The 20,453-nt window shown below is 37.1% G+C and overlaps 1 protein-coding gene across 2 annotated transcripts in view; it reads left to right on the top strand.

The window, feature by feature from the left end:
- LOC111147582 (cell division cycle 5 like) overlaps positions 1 to 20,453 on the top strand; it is a 47,367-nt gene that overhangs the window by 23,959 nt on the left and 2,955 nt on the right. For both annotated transcript variants that reach the window (XM_022503695.1, XM_022503696.1), the window contains exons 10-14: positions 503 to 665; positions 2,559 to 2,723; positions 5,345 to 5,425; positions 5,763 to 6,005; positions 11,116 to 11,313. In XM_022503695.1, the coding sequence (XP_022359403.1) occupies positions 503 to 665; positions 2,559 to 2,723; positions 5,345 to 5,425; positions 5,763 to 6,005; positions 11,116 to 11,313 (850 nt within the window). The remainder of the gene's footprint in view (positions 1 to 502; positions 666 to 2,558; positions 2,724 to 5,344; positions 5,426 to 5,762; positions 6,006 to 11,115; positions 11,314 to 20,453) is intronic.

Raw genomic sequence — 20,453 nt, 5'->3', positions numbered from 1 at the left:
ACTCATATATAGGCCTGGTGTTTGGTTTCCAAACAAAATGTAAAGGTACACGTACACCCAGGATAGTGGTGCTCTAGCCAACAGACCCTGTTGGTGAGGGGCAGATGATAAGATGAAGACCCTGAGCTCAAAAAGAGTTTCCTAGGGGTGTTTGAGCATGGTGGCTGACCTCCATGTTCTTAGCCACCCTGCAGTGTGCCAAGGAAAGGTTGAAATAATGTTTGGTGGGCCTAGTTCAGCAGGGCAAGAGAGTGTCAAGTGTTGTAACTTGAAGTCATTGAAGTGAAAAGATGATGTGTAAATACTAAGCTGCTAGAATTAAACCTGTATTTTAACCTAGAGAGCTAACTTAAAACCAGGTAGGGAGACAAAATTTCTGTGATCTTTGTTTCTTTTATGCTTTCACATTATTTTCACATAAAATAGTTGATGTTAAAAACATTTGAAAGCATGATCCAGATAAAATTGGCACTTCTATTAATTGGAATTTCTGCCTTTCTAGGACTCCATCTCATGGAGCTGAAGGATTGACTCCCCGCAGTGGGACGACTCCCAAACCAGTTATTAACTCCACCCCTGGTAGAACGCCTCTTCGAGACAAGTTAAACATTAATCCTGAAGATGGAATGGCAGACTACAGTGACCCCTCTTATGTGAAGCAGATGGTACATGTCAATTCCCTTTTAATACTCTTTAAAAAACCTGTTCTGTCTCATGGGTGCCGTATTAAAATATAAAATATTTCCCCTTGTTGGTGCATATCGCATCCACCTTAAGAAACCACACCTGGGGACGCCAGAAAAGAATGATTGGATGACTGGAGGAGGAGATCCTTTTGGTTTCATAAGCCTACTTATTCGTAATATGTTTGTGAATATTGATTATGCTGATAGGAATGCTCCTTGTATCTCATATGGTTTTATTTTTTATCATTTAATGACTAAATAGTTTACTTTCTTGAATGATACTTTTTTTTTCTATTCCTGTAAAATAAAATTTGAGTTTGGAACGTCTCATAAATTAGGTTTTGAACCTTGATTCCTCTGTTTGCTCTATATTTTTGGAAGAACAGTCTAGATCTCAAAGTTAAGTTGATGTTTATTGCTTATCTTAGTGAAGTTTTCCTTTGTGTATTTTGCAAACTGATCTAGACAGCTAATTATAAAAGCCACAGTTTTATTTCTGCCCTTGTTACTGCTTTTATTATGTCACTGTGGATCCTTTATGTGATGCCACAGAAAATCATTGTGAGTTTCCTTTTAATGAGTTCCAGCTTCATTGGTCTATTTTCATTTTACAAATTTAATTCTAACTTCATGTATAGATTTGGTTAGTTTAGAATTTTTTTGATGCCCAAGTTGATATCAACTAATGTCAACTGTGAATGGCTAAATGACAACAAATGAAGAATGTAATGTGTGCAAAGAATTGTTCTGGAGACTTGAAAGGATCTGAGGTTGAGTAAAGATGTCCTTTGTCTTTTTTTTTTTTTTTTTTGTGATTAAGAGACTATAAATGCGTTTATTGGTAGAAGATGTCCTTTGTCTTAAGGAAGTTTATACTCTGGAGAGATTGGCATACTAAACCAAGTCTGAAAATAATTATAACATAAGAACAGAATAAGCTCTCTGAGTAAAACCAACGTACTTAGGGTGGCCAAAGATAGAAATTACCACACTTGCTGGGTGGGCACTTGGAAAGCCTTCGTTGAGGAGGTATGCTCAGTAGATTGGGGGCTATCTCAGATGGAGGCCATGATATGAGTAAGCATGGAGCATGTTTTGGACATAGCAGCTCATCGGGTCCTCACACCTACCATACATGTAATGCAGCTGTGGGGAATGACACTGGAAAGGTAAGCCAGGGATGTACTGGGGAAAACTTTGGGTACCAGGGAGTTTCTCTGGGGAAATGTAGACTGTTTTCTTTGGCCATTATATGATCTAGTAATTCCTTCCTCCTTTCCTCCCTGGCCTTCCTTCCTTCCCTTTCCTTTCTTTCTCCCTCCCTCCCTCTTTCCCTCCTCTCCTTCCTTCCATTTGTTTTTAAGTAAACTCTGTGCCCAACATGGGGTTTGAACTCAAAACCCCGTGATCAAGAGTTATATGCTCTACTGACTGAGCCAGCCAGGTACCCTGTGATAATTCTATTAAAAATAAACACACACAAAAATTCAAGTACCTTTTCAGATTAGGTTTTATTAGTCCAAGGACAAATTGACTTTTGAACAACTTCTTTTCATTTGCTGTTATATTTCAGTGTCAGAAATGTTTTCCTTAAATGGAAATCTGAAAGGATTTTTCTGCCTCTACAGAGGTAATTCCCAAACCTTCTGTTAGAATATCCAGAGTAATTGTATTGGTCACAAATCGGAGTTTTTAATCTTAATTTAGAGAAGAAAGTGAGATAGGAATCAAGCAAAAAACTTGTCTCAGCTCTGAAGTTAGGGATCATTTTTCTAGAATTGAAATAGGCTAATTCTTTTTCAAAAACTCTTAGAGGATATTGGTTGAATTCTTAATGTGTGTGAATTGAGAAGGACCAATTTTTTTCTACAGGAAAGAGAATCTCGAGAACATCTCCGTTTAGGGTTGTTGGGCCTTCCGGCCCCTAAGAATGACTTCGAAATTGTGCTGCCAGAAAATGCTGAGAAGGAGCTGGAAGACCGTGAAATAGATGATACTTATATTGAAGATGCTGCCGATGTGGACGCACGCAAGCAGGTAGGTGATTGTGCTTGGAAGGAAGTATGAAGTTGCTGAGTGTGTCAGTGTCTGAGGGAGTGAAGAATGGTCATTAAATGTGTCAAGATCCCTACTTAAAAAAAAAGTTTTTTCAGTATTTAAAAAGATTGCCCTGAAGTAAATTACTTACCATCATTAATAATACAGTCATGTAATTAATACTACAGTGAGAATATTTTGATAGGCATTCTTAAAATGTGTATGTATGTATATGTGTATTTATATTATAATTTAAATATCTCATATCAAATTTATTATACCTCTTTAAAATACACATAGTCTTCTATTTTTTTTTAAAGATTTTTTTTTTTTATTTAGAGAGTGTATAAGCGGGGATGGAGAGGGAAATTTAGAGTGTGTCGAAATAATATTAGTAACATCTTGTACTGATACATCTTAGCGTTAGTTACTTACTCATTTGCACATATCAGCCTGGTGATGTAAATGGGATGGGTATTAGCTTCATTTTAGAAGTAAGGAAATAAGCTCAGGTTAATTAACTTACCCAGCTTTCATGTTTGGAAAGTGGTGAATCTTGAACTCACACTGAGGTCATTTTGGGAATTCTTGCTGCAGTCCATGTCAGGATAATTTTAGAAATTGAGTAATTTTATGGTACTGAAGTGTGAATAGCATCAATACAAATATATTTTAGAAATCACATGAATGTGCTTTTTGGTGGGTGATACAGGGTAGTACTTTTTGTGTTTAGCTCTTTTAGTTACTTTGCTGTGTATTTATTCTTTGAAATGCTGTGAAATTATAATGTGTTAACTCATATTATTCATTATTTAAGAATCAGGAAACAGCACATTCAATGGCTGGGCTTTTTAAATTAAAAATCAGTAACTTTTGGGGTGGAAGTGAGGGTTGTATTGCAGGAGGAACAACTGAGAGTCCCTTCTAAGTTTAGGATTCCAATTTATTTTTATTTTAAGTTTTTATTTCAATTCCCATATAGTTAACATACAGTGTAATATTAATTTCAGGTGTGTAATGTCATGATTCCACACTTTCATATAACATCCAGTGCTCATGATGACAAGTGCCTCCTTCATCCCTGTTACCTATTTCACCTACCCCCCACCCACCTGCCTTTTGGTAACCATCAGTTTGTCCTCTGTAGTTAAGAGTCTGTTTCTTGGTTTCTCTCTCTCTTTCTCTTTTTTTTCCTTTTGCTTGCTTTATTTCTTAAATTCTATATACAACTGAAATCATGTGGTATTTGCCTTTCTCTGACCGACTTATTTCGCTTAGCATAATACTCTCTAGCTCCACCCATGTTATTGCCGATGGCAAGATTGCATTCTTTTTTCGGCTAAAGACCAAATAATACTCCACTGTAGCGTGTGGGTGTGTATTGTGTCTTCTCTATCCATGCACACACACACACACACACACACACACACACACACACTCACAGATATGTATATACACACAAACATAAGCCACATCTTTATCCATTCATCTGTCCATGGAGAGCTCCTTCTCTCATTTGGCTATTGTAAATAATGCTGCTCTAAACATAAGAGTGCATGTGTGCCTTTGAGTTAATGTTTTTATGTTTCTTTGTAAATGCCCAGAAGTGTGATTGCTGGATCATAGTGCAGTTCTATTTCTAACTTTTTGAGGAACTTCCATACTGTTTTCCTGAGTGGCTGTACCAGTTTGCATTCCTGCTAACAGTACAGAAGGGTTCCTTTTTCTCCAATCCTTGCTAACACTTGTTTCTTGTGTTTTTGATTTTAGCCTTTCTGACAGGTGTGAGATGATAGTTCATTGTAGCTTTTCAAAAAAATTTTTTAAGTAGGCTCCATACCCAGTGTGAGGCTTGAACTCACAACCCTGAAAGCAAGAGTCAGATGCTCTACGGAGGAGCCAGCTAGGTGCCCCTATCTCATAGTACATTTGATTTGCTTTGCCCTGATGGTGAGAGATGTTGAGTATCTTTTCATGTGTCCATTAGCCATCTGGATTTCATCTTACAGAAGTGTCTTCTGCCCATGTTTTAATTGAATCATTTGTATTTTGGTGTTAAGTTGTATAAGTTCCTTATATATTTTGGATACTGACCCTTTTTGGGTTTTGTCATTTACAGATAATCTTCTCCCATTCAGTAGGTTGCCTTTTAGTTTTTATTGATCATTTCCTTCAGTGTGCAGAAGCTTTTAATTTTGATGTAACTCCCACAGTTTATTTTTGCTTCTTTTTCCTTGCCTCAGGAGGCATATCTAGAAAACGTTGCTACAGCTGATGTTAGGGACATTGCTGCCTGTGCTCTTTTCTAGGATTTTTTTTTTTCTAGGATTTTTATTAGGATTCCAATTTAAAGAAGAAAAGAATGACTATCTGATGGATGGAGCCATGTAAGCTTGGAGAATGCTCTAGTAGCTGTTGGCAGTTCTTAGTTTGTATTGTAATGAGAGAATGAATAGACTGATTTCTATTGCCTTATATTGTCTTTCTACAAACTTCCACAGATTTCCATAGCATTAGCTCTTGAGCATACATGTTCTTGCAGATTAAAGTGTTTTCAGCTTTATTGAAATGTGGCAAATACTGCATAGCTGTAATAATGGATATAACAATAATTTTTTAAGGCTATACGAGAAGCAGAGCGTGTAAAGGAAATGAAACGAATGCACAAAGCTGTCCAGAAAGATCTGCCAAGACCATCAGAAGTAAGTGTTAGAATTTCTGGCTTAGGAAGTTTTAAGTTTCTTCTATGATTGATGTTTTTATATCATTCATAAAGTCTGTGAAACATAATTTTATCTACTTTCTGGAATATAGTAAAGCAGTTCCCAGATTTAATCTCTAAAATGTTTCACTGGTACAAATAAGAGTTTAGAAGAGTTTAGAAGAGTTAGAATAAAAGAAACTTAGAAGAAGTTTCTTTTGGTACAAAAAGAGTTTCTTTTAAAAATGTAAAACTGCTGTTTAATTCATGCTAGAACAAGTAATAGCATCAATATTGCAGTGATATGTTTGGTGATTGTACTTGTTTTAAAATTTTAGGTAAATGAAACCATTCTAAGACCTCTAAATGTAGAACCACCTCTAACAGATTTACAAAAAAGTGAAGAACTAATCAAAAAAGAAATGATCACAATGCTTCATTATGACCTTCTACATCACCCTTATGAGCCATCTGGAAATAAGAAAGGAAAAACTGTAGGATTTGGTACTAATAATTCAGAACACATTGCCTATCTGGAACATAACCCTTATGAAAAATTCTCCAAAGAAGAGCTTAAAAAGGTATGAGTCAGTAGGAATATTTCGGTCTCGATTCAAATATTTATTAAGTAACTGTGTATCATGGACGAGAGTGAGCTTATTTTCTCTTGCTGATAGTCATAAATGAATTATGTGATTAAGAGATAAATGTTCATCTTAAGTGTTAGGAAGAAGACATACTTGACCATTCCTCCTTCCCCTTCTGTGAAGAGCTTCTTCAGGTGATCACTGGCTTAGGCGGCAAGGTGTTTTTGTTTCATGGGTCTAGGTCTGATGGATAGTTGCTGCAATTGCCATTTCCTGTGTTTAACTCTGCTACTTCTGAGTAGAATTGAATACCTTTAATACTTAAATCTCATTTATTTAGATTAATATGAAAAGCAAGCATATATTCAAAATGTTTCTTTCACCTAGTCACCAGTTAGAGAAAGGAAATACTGTTTACTGAATTTATTCCCCTTTCAGGATTTCCCACTATCCTTTTGGATAAGTAAATACAGAAATGTTTTCTTGTATGAAGTCTGTCCTGCCTCTTCCTCCATATGCATTTGATTATTTCTGCTTTGACAGAGCGAACAGCTGTTATTGTGAATAGAAATCTGTTCCATGGTATGAGAAAATACAGTTGGTGCCATAGTTGAAAGCAGACTGGTCATTAGCTTTACTCTTTTTTCTGTAGGCCTTAGCCCTGAGGGGCAGTGACAGACCTGTTGATTGGTATGGGCTATTGTGCACTTGGGAGAAAACCCATAAGATATCTTTCTATCTTCTCTCCTGTGCTTTTGCTCTGCCTTTTTCTTACTTTCTGTTTTTCTTGTTGCAAAAGTAATACATGTTTATTTAAGGATTTTTAGAAAATGAGAAAAGGAGGGTTTAGATTTTATATTTAAACAGTTTGTCCCTGATTTCTGAGTGAGTCTCAGTTACTCTTTTTTAGTAAGTGCGATGGGAAACTGACATCTGTTGAGGGCCTTTGCTTGTGGCAAGCACATTTAATCATTGGACTGAAGTTGAGAATTATACTCTGAACTCCATACTTGAACAGTCTCCTCTTTTTAGAGTGAAAATAGGGGGAGATGGGATTTAGGAATTTACTGTATGTTTGGAAACCTGAAATACGGATCATGTTGTGATCTATTTTTGCCCAATAGAAGGTTCTGTGGGCGTATATTCTAATAAAATTTTTGGAAAATAATAATTGTAGGTAGTGCTTTTGGATTATTTGAAACCGGGGAGGAGTCAAGATGGCGGAGAAGTAGCAGCTGAGACTACTTCAGGTAGCGGGAGATCAGCTAGATAGCTTATCTAAAGATTGCAAACACCTACAAATCCAACGGGAGATCGAAGAGAAGAAGAACAGCAACTCTCGAAACAGAAAATCAACCACTTTCTGAAAGCATATTTTCCTGGGGTTGTTGCCACCCTTTTAGTATTTTACTTGCTCCTTCATCTACTCTTATCTGGACAAAATGACAAGGCGGAAAAATTCACCACAAAAAAAAGAACAAGAGGCAGTACCAAAGGCTAGGGACCTAATCAATACAGACATTGGTAATATGTCAGATCTAGAGTTCAGAATGATGATTCTCAAGGTTCTAGCCGGGCTCGAAAAAGGCATGAAAGATATTAGAGAAACCCTCTCGGGAGATATAAAAGCCCTTTCTGGAGAAATAAAAGAACTAAAATCTAACCAAGTAGAAATCAAAAAAGCTATTAATGAGGTGCAATCAAAAATGGAGGCTCTCACTGCTAGGATAAATGAGGCAGAAGAAAGAATTAGCGATATAGAAGACCAAATGACAGAGTATAAAGAAGCTGAGCAAAAGAGGGACAAACAGCTACTGGACCACGAGGGGAGAATTCAAGAGATAAGTGACACCATAAGACGAAACAACATTAGAATAATTGGGATTCCAGAAGAAGAGGAAACAGAGAGGGGAGCAGAAGGTATATTGGAGAGAATTTCCCCAATATGGCAAAGGGAACAAGCATCAAAATCCAGGAGGTTCAGAGAACCCCCCTCAAGATCAATAAGAATAGGTCCACACCCCGTCACCTAATAGTAAAATTTACAAGTCTTAGTGACAAAGAGAAGATCCTGAAAGCAGCCCGGGAAAAGAAGTCTGTAACATACAATGGTAAAAATATTAGATTGGCAGCAGACTTATCCACAGAGACCTGGCAGGCCAGAAAGAGCTGGCATGATATATTCAGAGCACTAAACGAGAAAAACATGCAGCCAAGAATACTATATCCAGCTAGGCTATCATTGAAAATAGAAGGAGAGATTAAAAGCTTCCAGGACAAACAAAAACTGAAAGAATTTGCAAATACCAAACCAGCTCTACAGGAAATATTGAAAGGGGTCCTCTAAGCAAAGAGAGACCCTAAAAGTAGTAGATCAGAAAGGAACAGAGACAATATACAATAACAGTCACCTTACAGGCAATACAATGGCACTAAATTCATATCTCTCAATACTTACCCTGAATGTTAATGGGCTAAATGCCCCAATCAAAAGACACAGGGTATCAGAATGGATAAAAAAACAAAACCCATCTATATGTTGCCTACAAGAAACTCATCTTAAACCTGAAGACACCTCCAGATTTAAAGTGAGGGGGTGGAAAAGAACTTACCATGCTAATGGACATCAGAAAAAAGCAGGAGTGGCAATCCTCATATCAGATCAATTAGATTTTAAGCCAAAGACTATAATAAGAGATGAGGAAGGACACTATATCATACTCAAAGGATCTGTCCAACAAGAAGATCTAACAATTTTAAATATCTATGCCCCTAACGTGGGAGCAGCCAACTATATAAACCAATTAATAACAAAATCAAAGAAACACATCGACAATAATACAATAATAGTAGGGGACTTTAACACTCCCCTCACTGAAATGGACAGATCATCCAAGCAAAAGATCAACAAGGAAATAAAGGCCTTAAATGACACACTGGACCAGATGGACATCACAGATATATTCAGAACATTTCATCCCAAAGCAACAGAATACACATTCTTCTCTAGTGCACATGGAACATTCTCCAGAATAGATCACATTCTTGGATTATTTGAAACCATTACAGAGTAGTTTGAATATTCTTTTATATTTTATGTATGTATTTATATTTCTCTGTGTTCCAGAAAGAATCTGAAGCAGCTGTTTACTTAGCATATTCTTTAGATAACTTAGTTATACTCTCTTCTAATAATTTTTTTTTTTTTAAGATTTTATTTATTTAAGAGAGAGTGAGAGAGAGCACGAGAGGGGAGAAGGTCAGAGGGGGAAGCAGACTTCCTATGGAGCAGGGAGCCCAGTGCGGACTCGATCCCGGGACTCCGGGATCATGACCTTAGCTGATGGCAGTTGCCTAGCCAACTGAGCCACCCAGGTGCCCTCTCTTTTCTAATAATTATAGGAGCTGAATTTGCAAATTTTTATTATGTACAGTTTGGGAGTAAAATACCATTTCTGTTATGAAAGTGTCAGATTTTCATTAAGGATGTTAAAATTGGTTTGTTTTCACTATTTCCCCTCAGAGGGGAAAAGATTAAAAAAAAAAAAAAGATTTTATTTATTTATTTGACAGAGCGAGAAAGCACAAGCAGGGGAATCAGCAGAGGGTGAAGGGGAGCCAGGCTTCTCGTGGAGCAGGGAGCCCAATGTGGGACTTGATCTCAGGACCCTAGGATCATGATCCAGGCCTAAGGCAGACGCTTAACTGAGCCACCCAGGCACCCAGAGATAACTTTTAAAGTATCTCGTCTTTATCTTCTGTAGACATTATTTTCCATTGTTTAAAGTTTTTTGTATTTGATTTTATGTATTTTGGTCTGTCTTACTTTCTGACGTACTAGAATGATTGGAAGCTTTCTTTAAGGCACAAAAAAATTGGCAGTTTTTGAGCTATGAAGCAAAGGGCTAGAAAAAGTTCATGTGGTATGCTCATGGAGTCATTGTGTCTGATGTTGGTCTAGGCTCTTTATGTATATTGTATCACTTAATCCTAATAACACCCATGTTAGGTAGGTATGATCTTCATTTTACAGATGAGAAATGGGTTCAGAGATGTTAAGTTCAGACAGCTCCTTAAATGGAAGCTATGATTTGTATCCAGGCCTGTCCCACTCTATCCCCCTCATTCTGTCATCTTTTTTTTTTTTAATAAGCCCCATAGAATTACCTTTGGGTTAGAAATTGGTTTTATTTTACTTTATTTTTTTTTTTTTAAGATTTTATTTGTTTATTTGACAGAGAGAGACAGCGAGAAAGGGAACACAAGCAGGGGGAGTGGGAGAGGGAAAAGCAGGTGTCCCACAGAGCCGGAAGCCCGATGCAGGGTTTGATTCCAGGACCCCGGCATCATGACCTGAAGGCAGATGCTTAATGAATGAGCCACCCAGGCGCCCCCCTCCCCCATCCTATCATTTAAATTTTCTTTAGTTGTAAGTAAAAGCCGGTCTGTGATCCATTATTTTTTGATCTGTGCCCTCGCCCCCTTCTCTGGCAATGTCAGGGGCATTTCATCAGATGAGAAAAAAGGCATATATAAAAAGAAGTGTCTAGTTCCCCTTTACAATCCTGTGAACTCTAAAGTGTAGCGTGGGATTGGTAGAGTGGAAGGAGCACAGCCAAGCATAGGCACCATTTGGCTTGGGCATGATTCTGCCTTGCCTTTCCTAGTGATAATGTTTTTGAACAAGTTGCTTAATCTCTCTGAGCCTGTTTTATCACCTTTAAAATGAGGTTAATACCAGCTACTTTGTAAGGTGGTTATGGTATATGGAGGTAATGTAGGTGAAACCTGTAAATGTTTCTGGCATATGGTAGATATCCCAGAAATGGTGGCTATTATTACAATGAGTATAGGCAAAGGATGTTTATATTATTGGTGATACATGGACGCTTGACTTTTCAAATCAGTCTGCACCGACTTACTGGCTTCTTAGTTCATTTTGCTTAGGTATTGTTCCTCCCTTTCAGGAAAAAATAAAACCAACCAGTCAACCATAACTCCTTGCCTTTACCCAAAGAAAGAGGAAAAACTAGTCTTATAAAGCTCTCTCTTGATGGCAAGTTATTCTGGTACCCAAACTTACTGAAATTATTACTGCACACAGGCTCAGGACGTTCTGGTACAGGAGATGGAAGTGGTCAAACAAGGTATGAGCCACGGAGAACTCTCAAGTGAAGCTTACAACCAGGTGTGGGAAGAATGCTACAGTCAAGTTTTGTATCTTCCTGGGCAGAGCCGCTACACGCGGGCCAACCTAGCTAGCAAAAAGGACAGGATTGAGTCACTTGAAAAGAGGCTTGAGGTTGGTATCCTTTTAAAATTCTAATTTAAAGTGTACCTTGATTGAAATAATGAATCGAATAATACTGCTGGAGACTGTTTCAGAAAACTAGACCTGAAGTCTGAGATGATTATTGCTTTTGCATTTTTTTTTTTTTTTTTTTAGTCTATTTATTTGTTTTAGTAATCTCTGTACTCACTGTGGAGCTGGAACTCACGATCCTGAGATCAAGAGTCATATGCTCTTCTGACTGGGCCAGCCAGGTGCCCTTTGCTTTGCAGTTCCTGAGGGAAAACTACACTGAAGTGTTTGATCTTCTTTGGCTTTTCGCTGGTTTTCAGAATTGCTGGACTTTACGATAAAGAGTGCCTTTTAGGTTGATCACAGGTCAAACAGAGCCTTTTAAATGTGGGAGCAAGAGACAAGAAATGTTAACTTCTCAGAACATTGTACATCAGTGCTAGAATAAGGAGGGAGCTCAGTGGTACCAAGAAGCTTTTTTTTTTTTTTTTTTTCTTCTGTAGCCAATGGAGCATACTTACAAAAGTTTGGTTCCTTCTGTTAATTCTTCAATTCCTTTGAATTTGTTACAAGAGAGCATCAAGCTGGATTAGACAATGGCTTCTGTGATTTTTTTCACATCTGAGGAAATACTGAAATGTACTAGATGGGAGTTTCATGGCATATGGTTTCTTAATATAGTCTGCCTGTTTTGAATTCCAGAGTCTGTGTAGGCATTTTGCCAGTGGCATGTAAATTGTGGTTCGTGGACCACTAGGCTGCCTTGTGGATTTTTAATGGTGGTCTTTAGAGATGTTTCTGAGGCCTGGATGGGATGGGGGAGCAAGGGGTGCTACAGGCAATCACACGCAGAAATGGTCTCAATTTCTTCTTATGTGATTACCAATTTCTTTTTATAGAAAGCAGTTTGGAAAATATTTTTATTTAGGGTTAAAATAAAAAATGGTAGTACCTATCACCTGGCGTGGTTGGTGCTGTGTGGGGCTAAGGAAATGAACCTTAGAAAGCATTCTTTGAATATGAAATTTTTCTAAGTTTTAGAACTATCTTTAAGACCACATGTATAGGCATCTGATGGTTGATGCCCGTGAGCCTCTTTTATCATTTAGTGGGAAAGTAGTTTCTTTTGGAAGTAATGCTCATATTGGGTGAAATCTTTACAATCCAGTTGCTGCTAGTTCCTCCGGTTGTCATACTAACTTCCAGCAGGGTGTGCTGTTGTGCTGTGTTTTAATTCACAGTTTAAAGTCAGGGAAAGGAGAACATCAGTGGTCACATTTTAAGTTCTATTTTCTGTTGTGAAGGCTTCGTTTCTTATTTAATAAATGGTAGTTAGCAGTGATCTAAGGTCACATCATAATTGATTAGAAAGCTATTTGGAAAGCTTCTTTGTAACACTGATATATAAATACTTTGGTCTCTCACTTAGTTTGGAAAGCTTCTCATTGGAGGTGGGTAAACTTTTTCTGCCTCAAGTGGTAAGGACATTTTGTGCTCTTTAAGATATAAAAAAAGTTTTTTCCCTAAATCTCATTTACTTTGTTGAGGCACTAACTTTCATGACAGCAAATAAATGTGTCACAAAGTGAGTGGTGCCATAAAGTACAGTAATTTTTATTTTTATGTTGAATTGGTCTTGTGAGTTTTGAAGGGAAAAATACAGAAAGAACCACTGCTGTTCTTTTGGAGATTTATTTAGGTCGTTTATGAGCAACCATTAAAAACATGTGGTTCTCTTTGTTCAGCTCAGTACCAGGAACTGAAATCTTCCGTTGAACTATTTTTGTTGAAGGATTGGTGATTTTGGAAGAATATTCATAAAACAGTCTGAAGTAATTTTTCTTTTCTTGACTTCTGGATAACTTACTTTATTGTTTACCCAGCTAGTTACTTTTAAAGAATATGTAATCAAATCCTTTAATTTAGTAAACTACACTTATTTCAAATGAAAGTTCATTAACTCTTTAAAAAGAAGAAAAGAGATTCAAAAACCCAAATAAACAAATCCCCCATTTTATTTGTAGCCATCCCTAATTCAGAACTAGGTTTGTGTTAGCTTATTTTAGTTTTTGAAGACACAATTCTACTGGTTTGAAATATATAAATATTTTATTTCAATTGTGGTAATTCTTTCATCATTTCAGTTGATTGCTAAATTATAAACATTATTCAAAGTTTGTTGTGGGGAAGGAACTCCAGTCATATTATATAAACTAAATGCTATACTTAAATTATTCTTTCCACTCTTAGGTTCAGGGAGATATGCCTTTCTGTGCAAGCACAATACACCATGGCTGCCAGTGTGTTTGATTTTTGCTGTCATGAACTTTGGAACAGTGAATCTAAATTATGGCCCTATCACAGTGTATCAAGCAAGATGAAATCCAGCTTTGTCGTGGTTGGTGTCTCCTAAATGGATTAAAAAATATGCCCTGAGGTTTATATCGGAGCTGGTCTTTGAGCCATTATTCATGATTAGTATTTGAAACGTAGAACTTAAATGAAAACCCTTAAGATATTCGTTTAAAACTACTAGAACCATTTCAGATTTTATGTAGAATGTGGTGGGTAGTGTAAGGAGTCTGTTAAATGCATAGAATCAGAATGTAGTCACAGGTCAGAAGTAAGCGGAAAGACCAGAATTGTAACCAAGTTCATGTATTTTATTCTGCTTTGGAGGCAGATTTAATTTTAGAACCTTGCCAGACAAATGTGTCTAAAGGCAGCAGCAGCAAACAGAAATGATAGCTAATATGAGAAAAGGAAAAGTTAGGAAGCATAGCAGGTTAAGGTCATTTAAATATGGTATTTTAATAACTTCGCAGGGCATTTTAGGTGTATGGTAGGAGAGTAGAGTGATTGCTGTTTGTAGTGATGTCCCAGATTAAAACAAACAAAACGCTTAATTTTTGTTCGGAGTCATTTTCTTTTTCTTTTTCTTTTTTTTGAAGAGGGATGGCTGAAACACTAGGAAAATTTTTATTAGGTGGTAAAAAATAAAAGGGCTTTAGTACTTGATGTCATCCTCTGTTTAGTGAATATTACTGAGCATCTTCTCCGTGCCAGCCCTTGTTCTAGCCCCTGGGAACACAGCAGGAACAAAGCAGACAAGCTCTGTGCTCTTGTGGACTTCAGTTATCTGGAAAATGCTCCATGTGGAGAACCTCATTTTTTGATGATGCCAGATAAATGACTCATTACTGTATTTGGGAAGTGCAAATAGAATTTGAAGTGTTTTAATTTGTTTCCACTTTAAGTGGAAATAGGAAATCGTCTGAAGACATAATTATTTTGAGTGAAATAATTTCCAGTAGGTGCAAAAGTGAAATGAGAAGTCTGAATTTAGGCCTGCTATTAAATTTAATAGTATTTGAAATAGTATCTAAACTGCTGTGTTGAGGAAGTTTGGCTGAAAAGTAGATTTTGTCATGTTAGCTATAAAAATGGAAAGGCTTTCCTTAGAGGTGGAAACTAGGTCCAGAAGTAATACTTCTCCCTGTATTTTACTGGCACAGGCAGCTTAGTCAAGAAATACTATGTAACGTCGGCTTCTTGGAAATAAAGTAACTTAACACAGATAACACATTTAAAATCTGTCTCCTCGGCGTATTTGTAGAACTCTTATGAGGACCCTTGCCTTTACTGAATGGTTGTATTTCAGCAAAATTGACTGCACAATGGGATCATATTTTCTCAGTGATTTTTTGTTATAAAGTCAGATATTTTTACATGGGAAAAAATTCACCCTTAATACTTTAGAGAGTCAAAGCTTAGGGTAAGGATCAAGTTGTTGGGCAAATCTGCGTGGGGGACTGACTATATGTTGTAGTCACTCGGCAGGTTTATGTTCCCTTGTGGGTGGGTGTGGGGAGGGGTGACATGGGGCACAGGAGAGAAGTTTCTAGTACTCTGGAATGCTCCCTTTCTCAAGTTCTGCTCTTTGCCTTGACCTTTAGAGGCACTGACAGATTTCTTGGTGGTTTCTATCAAGAAATCTAGAGCTGGATCAGAGATCTCCTTGGTACAGTTGTGTTGCTTCTGTTATGCCTCAACATGGAGTTGAGTTTGTTGTGTGTCTTTCATTTCCTAACTCATGCAGATGTAAAGTGCTCTTGGTATTGCTTTGTTGGTACATTACTGTTCTCGAAAAGGCCTTTAGTAAGGTTTTGCCTCACTGCTTAGCTTGCTTTGTGGGGATGCAGCCTGGTGGTTGCTAACTTGGGGAGGTGCTAGTAATAATCACTTACTTGGATTAATAATAATAATAATCACTTAATAATAAGTAATAATCACTTACTGCAGCTCATCAGTATGGAGAGGCTTCACTGATAGAACTGAACCCTAGTGAGTAGTATAGAGATTAAAGGAAAGGCACTCATGGACTCTTGTTGTTTGCAAACATTTCGGTGGTTGAACCGCATCGTTACTACTATAGGATCATGTTGCTAAATGATAGACTAGGAAGTGGAGCTGCCATCAACTCTGTATTTATTTTGGGTATCCTTAAACCTGTTTTTCCAGTGGTATAAAGTTATATTCTGGGCCCCCAAGCAAGAGTTTCACTGAGGGATGCTCTTAATGTTTCTGAACCTCACTGTAACAGACTTGAACTGAAGACAGTATTGGCGACCCAAGGATAATGTGTTTATTTTGGAATTACTTAGGCTTAGTAACCTTAACAAACTTAGTGAGTTTGAAAGTAACAATTACACTTTTATAAGTCCCATACAGCCCCCTTTTGTAATGACCCGAGGAAACACTTATGGTTCCACTGATTCATCTCCTGGGGACCATCAGTTTTCCATTGGTCTCTGGCCAGTCTCTTTTAGACAGTTTCTCTTCTATGCATTTAAAAAATAACATTTGTAGGCGTTTTTCTAAAAATAATACCTGTACTTTGTAGAAAGTTTAAAAAGAAATTAAAAAACAATTTGAAAAGAAACCTACCATCCAGACATAATTGCCTTAAACATTTTGAGGAATGCATATGTGTGCATGTATATGTTTATTTATATATGTGTGTGTGTGTATGTATGTATGACTAGAGATAGAAAAAAATTACCATATGCATCTATGTGTGGATTAAAGGAGGAAGGTGTTTAGAACTGAATTGGAATCACCATATACTACTTTGTTAATTTAATAGTATACTATTACAAATATCATTAAAAAAAAAAAAGAAACCTGATCACTTGCTCTCATTTATAAAGTTGTGGCAAAGAACAGCTTTGGCAAAATCCCCAAGTAATTAATACACTAGTTATATTCTGTCCAACTTCTTAACAAGTTATTGAATAACCTTTTCTTCCCTGTAAAACCTTTCTGAGAGATATTTGTTTTCTTATGATTTTATAGCTTGTTAAGAATAAAAGAATTAGGAATTTAAAAGTATAAGCTGGGGAAAGTCAAAGCTTTTTTCAAGTGTTAGATAAAATTCTTGTAGGCTAATGTCTCAGGGAAAGAATGATGGGCAGATCCATTAAATTAAGATCTTGTTTATGTGTGTCTAGAATAACTTGTTTTTCAGGGAACTGTCTGATGGCATTAAGCCATTTAGACCCACAGCTAGAATTTCTTCAGGCATGTTTGCATTTCAGGGGCTGAGGCAAGGAGGACGTTTGTCCATTAGGTGTGGCCTAATTTGTTGAACTTTGAAGTAGGACACATTCCGTAGCTGCTTCACTTCATTGCTGTTTGGCCTAGGGCAAGTTACTTAACCTCTCTGAGCCTCACCTGTAATATTTTTCCTTACCTGTAATATTTGAGTGGCTAATAGTTTTTATCTCACATAAGTGAGAGTTTGAGATACTATAAGATTAAATGAGATACTGTGTGCCTTGCAATTAGGTTTAGTGAATGGAAATTCTCTCCCTGTCTCTTCAGGTCTGTCAACACCCTTAGTGTTACCTGAATTGAATTAAACTTGGTTTGATACTCAGATATCAAGAAGTAACTTTTGGTACCTTGAACAACAGAGTGGCTGAGTTTTTATTCTATAAATTTTGATGACTGTCTGAAATTTGAGACATGGTTGATTTTCACAGAGAGATTGAGTAAGGCTTAAGGCTCAGATTTTGGTTAGTAAAAATGGATTTTAACATAATTGTGGATTGTAATTTAACATTTCGTATATACATTTTGGTGTGTTGAAATCTGACATACTTGTAAATTTTGATGTCTCTTATATTTCACTGTATTGATGTTTCATGGTTTGTGGTGTACAGTCTTAACAAAATAGCCTCTGCAGTAGATACTGAATTTGAATTTTATAGAACCTTTTTATTATGGGAGTTCTCAAATATACCCTAACATAGATGAGTTTAATGAGTCCTCAAGTGTTAGCATCCAGCTAGGGGTATCAACTCACAGCTGCTTTTGTTTTTTGTATGTTGTTTTCCCTTTCCCATTATTTTGAAGCAAATTCCAAACATTGTATTGTAAAACTGAGTTACAGTACATGAAATTTGTCAGTTTGGTATCCCCCACACATTGATATATAGATACATTCTCATTCATCTCTTTTGGATTGAATTTTTACTCTTTCAGTTTGGATGTAGTCAGCTTTAATTATATCAAGTGTTATCCTACTTTTAATTTTCTCATAGAGTTTTCTTTTTTTTTTCCCCTAAAGATTTTATTTATTAGAGAGAGACTGAGGTAGTGACAGGGAGAGGGAGAAGCAGGCTCCCTGCTGAGCATGGAGCTCGACTCAGGGCTCCATCACAGCACCCTGAGATCATGACTTGAGTGGAAGGCAGATGCTTAACCCACCGAACCACCCCAGGTACCCCTAGGCACAGTTTTCTAATAGTGAATTTTATTCAGTATTATTAGAAATTTTGTGCTGATATATAAATAAAGCATAAGCTTCCGTTCTAACCATATCTGGTAGGTTTGTCTGGTGACAAATTTACAAAGTAACCTTATCTCCACTCCTATCTCTGCTACTATCTCTATTAGATGGTTTTTTTTTAAAAAATTATTTATTTGAGAGAGAGAGAGAGAGACAGTGAGAGCATGAGCGAGGAGAAGGTCAGAGGGAGAAGCAGCCTCCCCGCGGAGCTGGGAGCCTGATGCGGGACTCAATCCCGGGACTCGATCCTGGGACTCCAGGATCATGACCCGAGCTGAAGGCAGGCGCTTAACCAACTGAGCCACCCAGGCGCCCTCTATTAGATGTTTTAAGAAGAATTTGAAGTGCATTTATAAGTGCAGATAAGGATTTGGAAAAAAAAAAAAAAGTTTTGTAACTCAGTTCTAACGTACTGTGGAAGCTTCTTAGGCCAGTATTGTTTTGTTCAATATAAGTTGTCCTTCAGGAATGGCAATTGCTAATACTTAATTTTTTTTAGAAAGGCTTAGAAATACGAATTTGGTTAAGTCACAGTATAGTTTTCTTTTTTCTTTCTTTTTTGTTTTTTATATTTTAAACAATAAGGTCTTACACCTTGTTGGGACTTTTAATGTTCTGTGGTGTATGAGTATGGGTTGGGGGGGTTGGACTAATTTAAGGCAATTCTGTTCCATGAATCCATGTACATTTCATGTTTGAGGTTTCTTGGCTAGAAAAAAGCCAGACCTTATAGGTTAGTGTTTTTCGCTCCTAAAGCACATTGAGCAGGTATAGGTTGAACATTTTACAAAGTTTACAGATAATCTTCCCTCACATTTTAAAGATCAGATGGCAGGTAACTGAGCTTAAATTGGATGTTTAAAGCTGCATTTACTTTTTCTTACATTTTTTGTGACTAAATTTATGTAGTTATTTGACTATAAATTAATTTTTTCCTGTGCTTAATTTTTTTGGTATAGTTTATTTCCATATTTTCTTGGAATCTTAGGTACAATATTTGAGCCATAAGATTTTATATAAAGCTTGAGCTAAATTAAATGAAATTGTTAGCATGAAATGGAAGCTAGCAACTTTGCAGTTTTAAAATCCTTGATAGTTTGGGAAGCGTAATAACTCAACTGTAGGAGGTGAGGTAATGCCCAGTTATGAGGTATCAGTCATTCTACATGTGCCCTGATGACTAATTAAACACTTTTAGAACATAAATATTATGCTGTTTTACCAAATTGGAAATTGAATATTCATGGAGTGCATAGCTAATTGAATTATCTTAACCAATGAAAATGAAAATTTGTACGTCTGATTTTTAAAATGTGCTATGTATAGGGGTGCCTGGGTGGCTTAGTTGGTTAAGTATCAGACTCTTGATTTCGGGTTGCGTCATGATCTCAGGGTGGTGAGACTGAGCCCTGTGGTAGGGCTCTGTGCTCAGCAGGGAGTCTGCTTGAGATTCTCTTTCCCTCCCCCCTCCCTTTCCTTTACCCCCCTCTGCTCTCCTGCTCATTTACTCTCTCAGAAAAAATGTGCTGTGTATATTAATTTGAAATTCTGTGCTGTTAATGTTAGGTTTTTGGAATGTTTATTTGAGTCCACATATGATTCGAGTATCTTAGAACATGTTGAATTACAGTGTAAGAAATTGGGTGCAACTCTATCCTGATTGCCTAGTAGAGTCATCTGGGGGCTTTAAAAATACCAAGGTCTGAGACCATTTAAATAAGGGTCTATGGGTTTAGGGCACTGGCACTGATAGATTTGAAAAGCTCTGCAGATGAGTCTAAAGTTGAGCTGGAGTTGAAAGCCACTGGCTCGAGAATACACGTTCCAGTACCTGTTACTTGCTGTGGTTGTCCTCGAGAGGCAAACTGCCTTCTTAAAAGAAGAAACAGCTATTTTTTCCTTGCTTTATTTTTAGGAAGGATTCTGGGTCATTTTTTATTAAAGTTGGGATTTTAAGGTTTTAAAGCCTCATCATTAATCCCTTGGTCCATTGGAGAGGGGAGAGCAAAATGGTTAAACTCTTAGTATATATAAGATAATTGTAATCAGACCTGACATTTGTTAACTGTTTCCTCCATGCTAATCACTGGGAGGCTAAGGGTTTGACATCTGTTGTCTTACTTAAGCTCCATAATAACTTACAGCAGTGATTGCCATTTTACTGATGGGGAAAGAACGTTTAAATAATTTGCATCAACTGAGAACAGCGGTGTGGCAACGCTGGGGGGCGAGAGTGACTCGCTGCCCTCTCTCCTGTGCTGCCTGACTCCACCCAGTTTCCTTAGAC

This window comes from Enhydra lutris, unplaced genomic scaffold (assembly GCF_002288905.1).
Source record: "Enhydra lutris kenyoni isolate GAN:26980312 unplaced genomic scaffold, ASM228890v2 scaffoldscaffold17, whole genome shotgun sequence".
NCBI lineage: Eukaryota > Metazoa > Chordata > Mammalia > Carnivora > Mustelidae > Enhydra > Enhydra lutris.
Note: the sequence above shows the minus strand (reverse complement) of the source record. Positions and strands in the feature narration are given on the sequence as shown.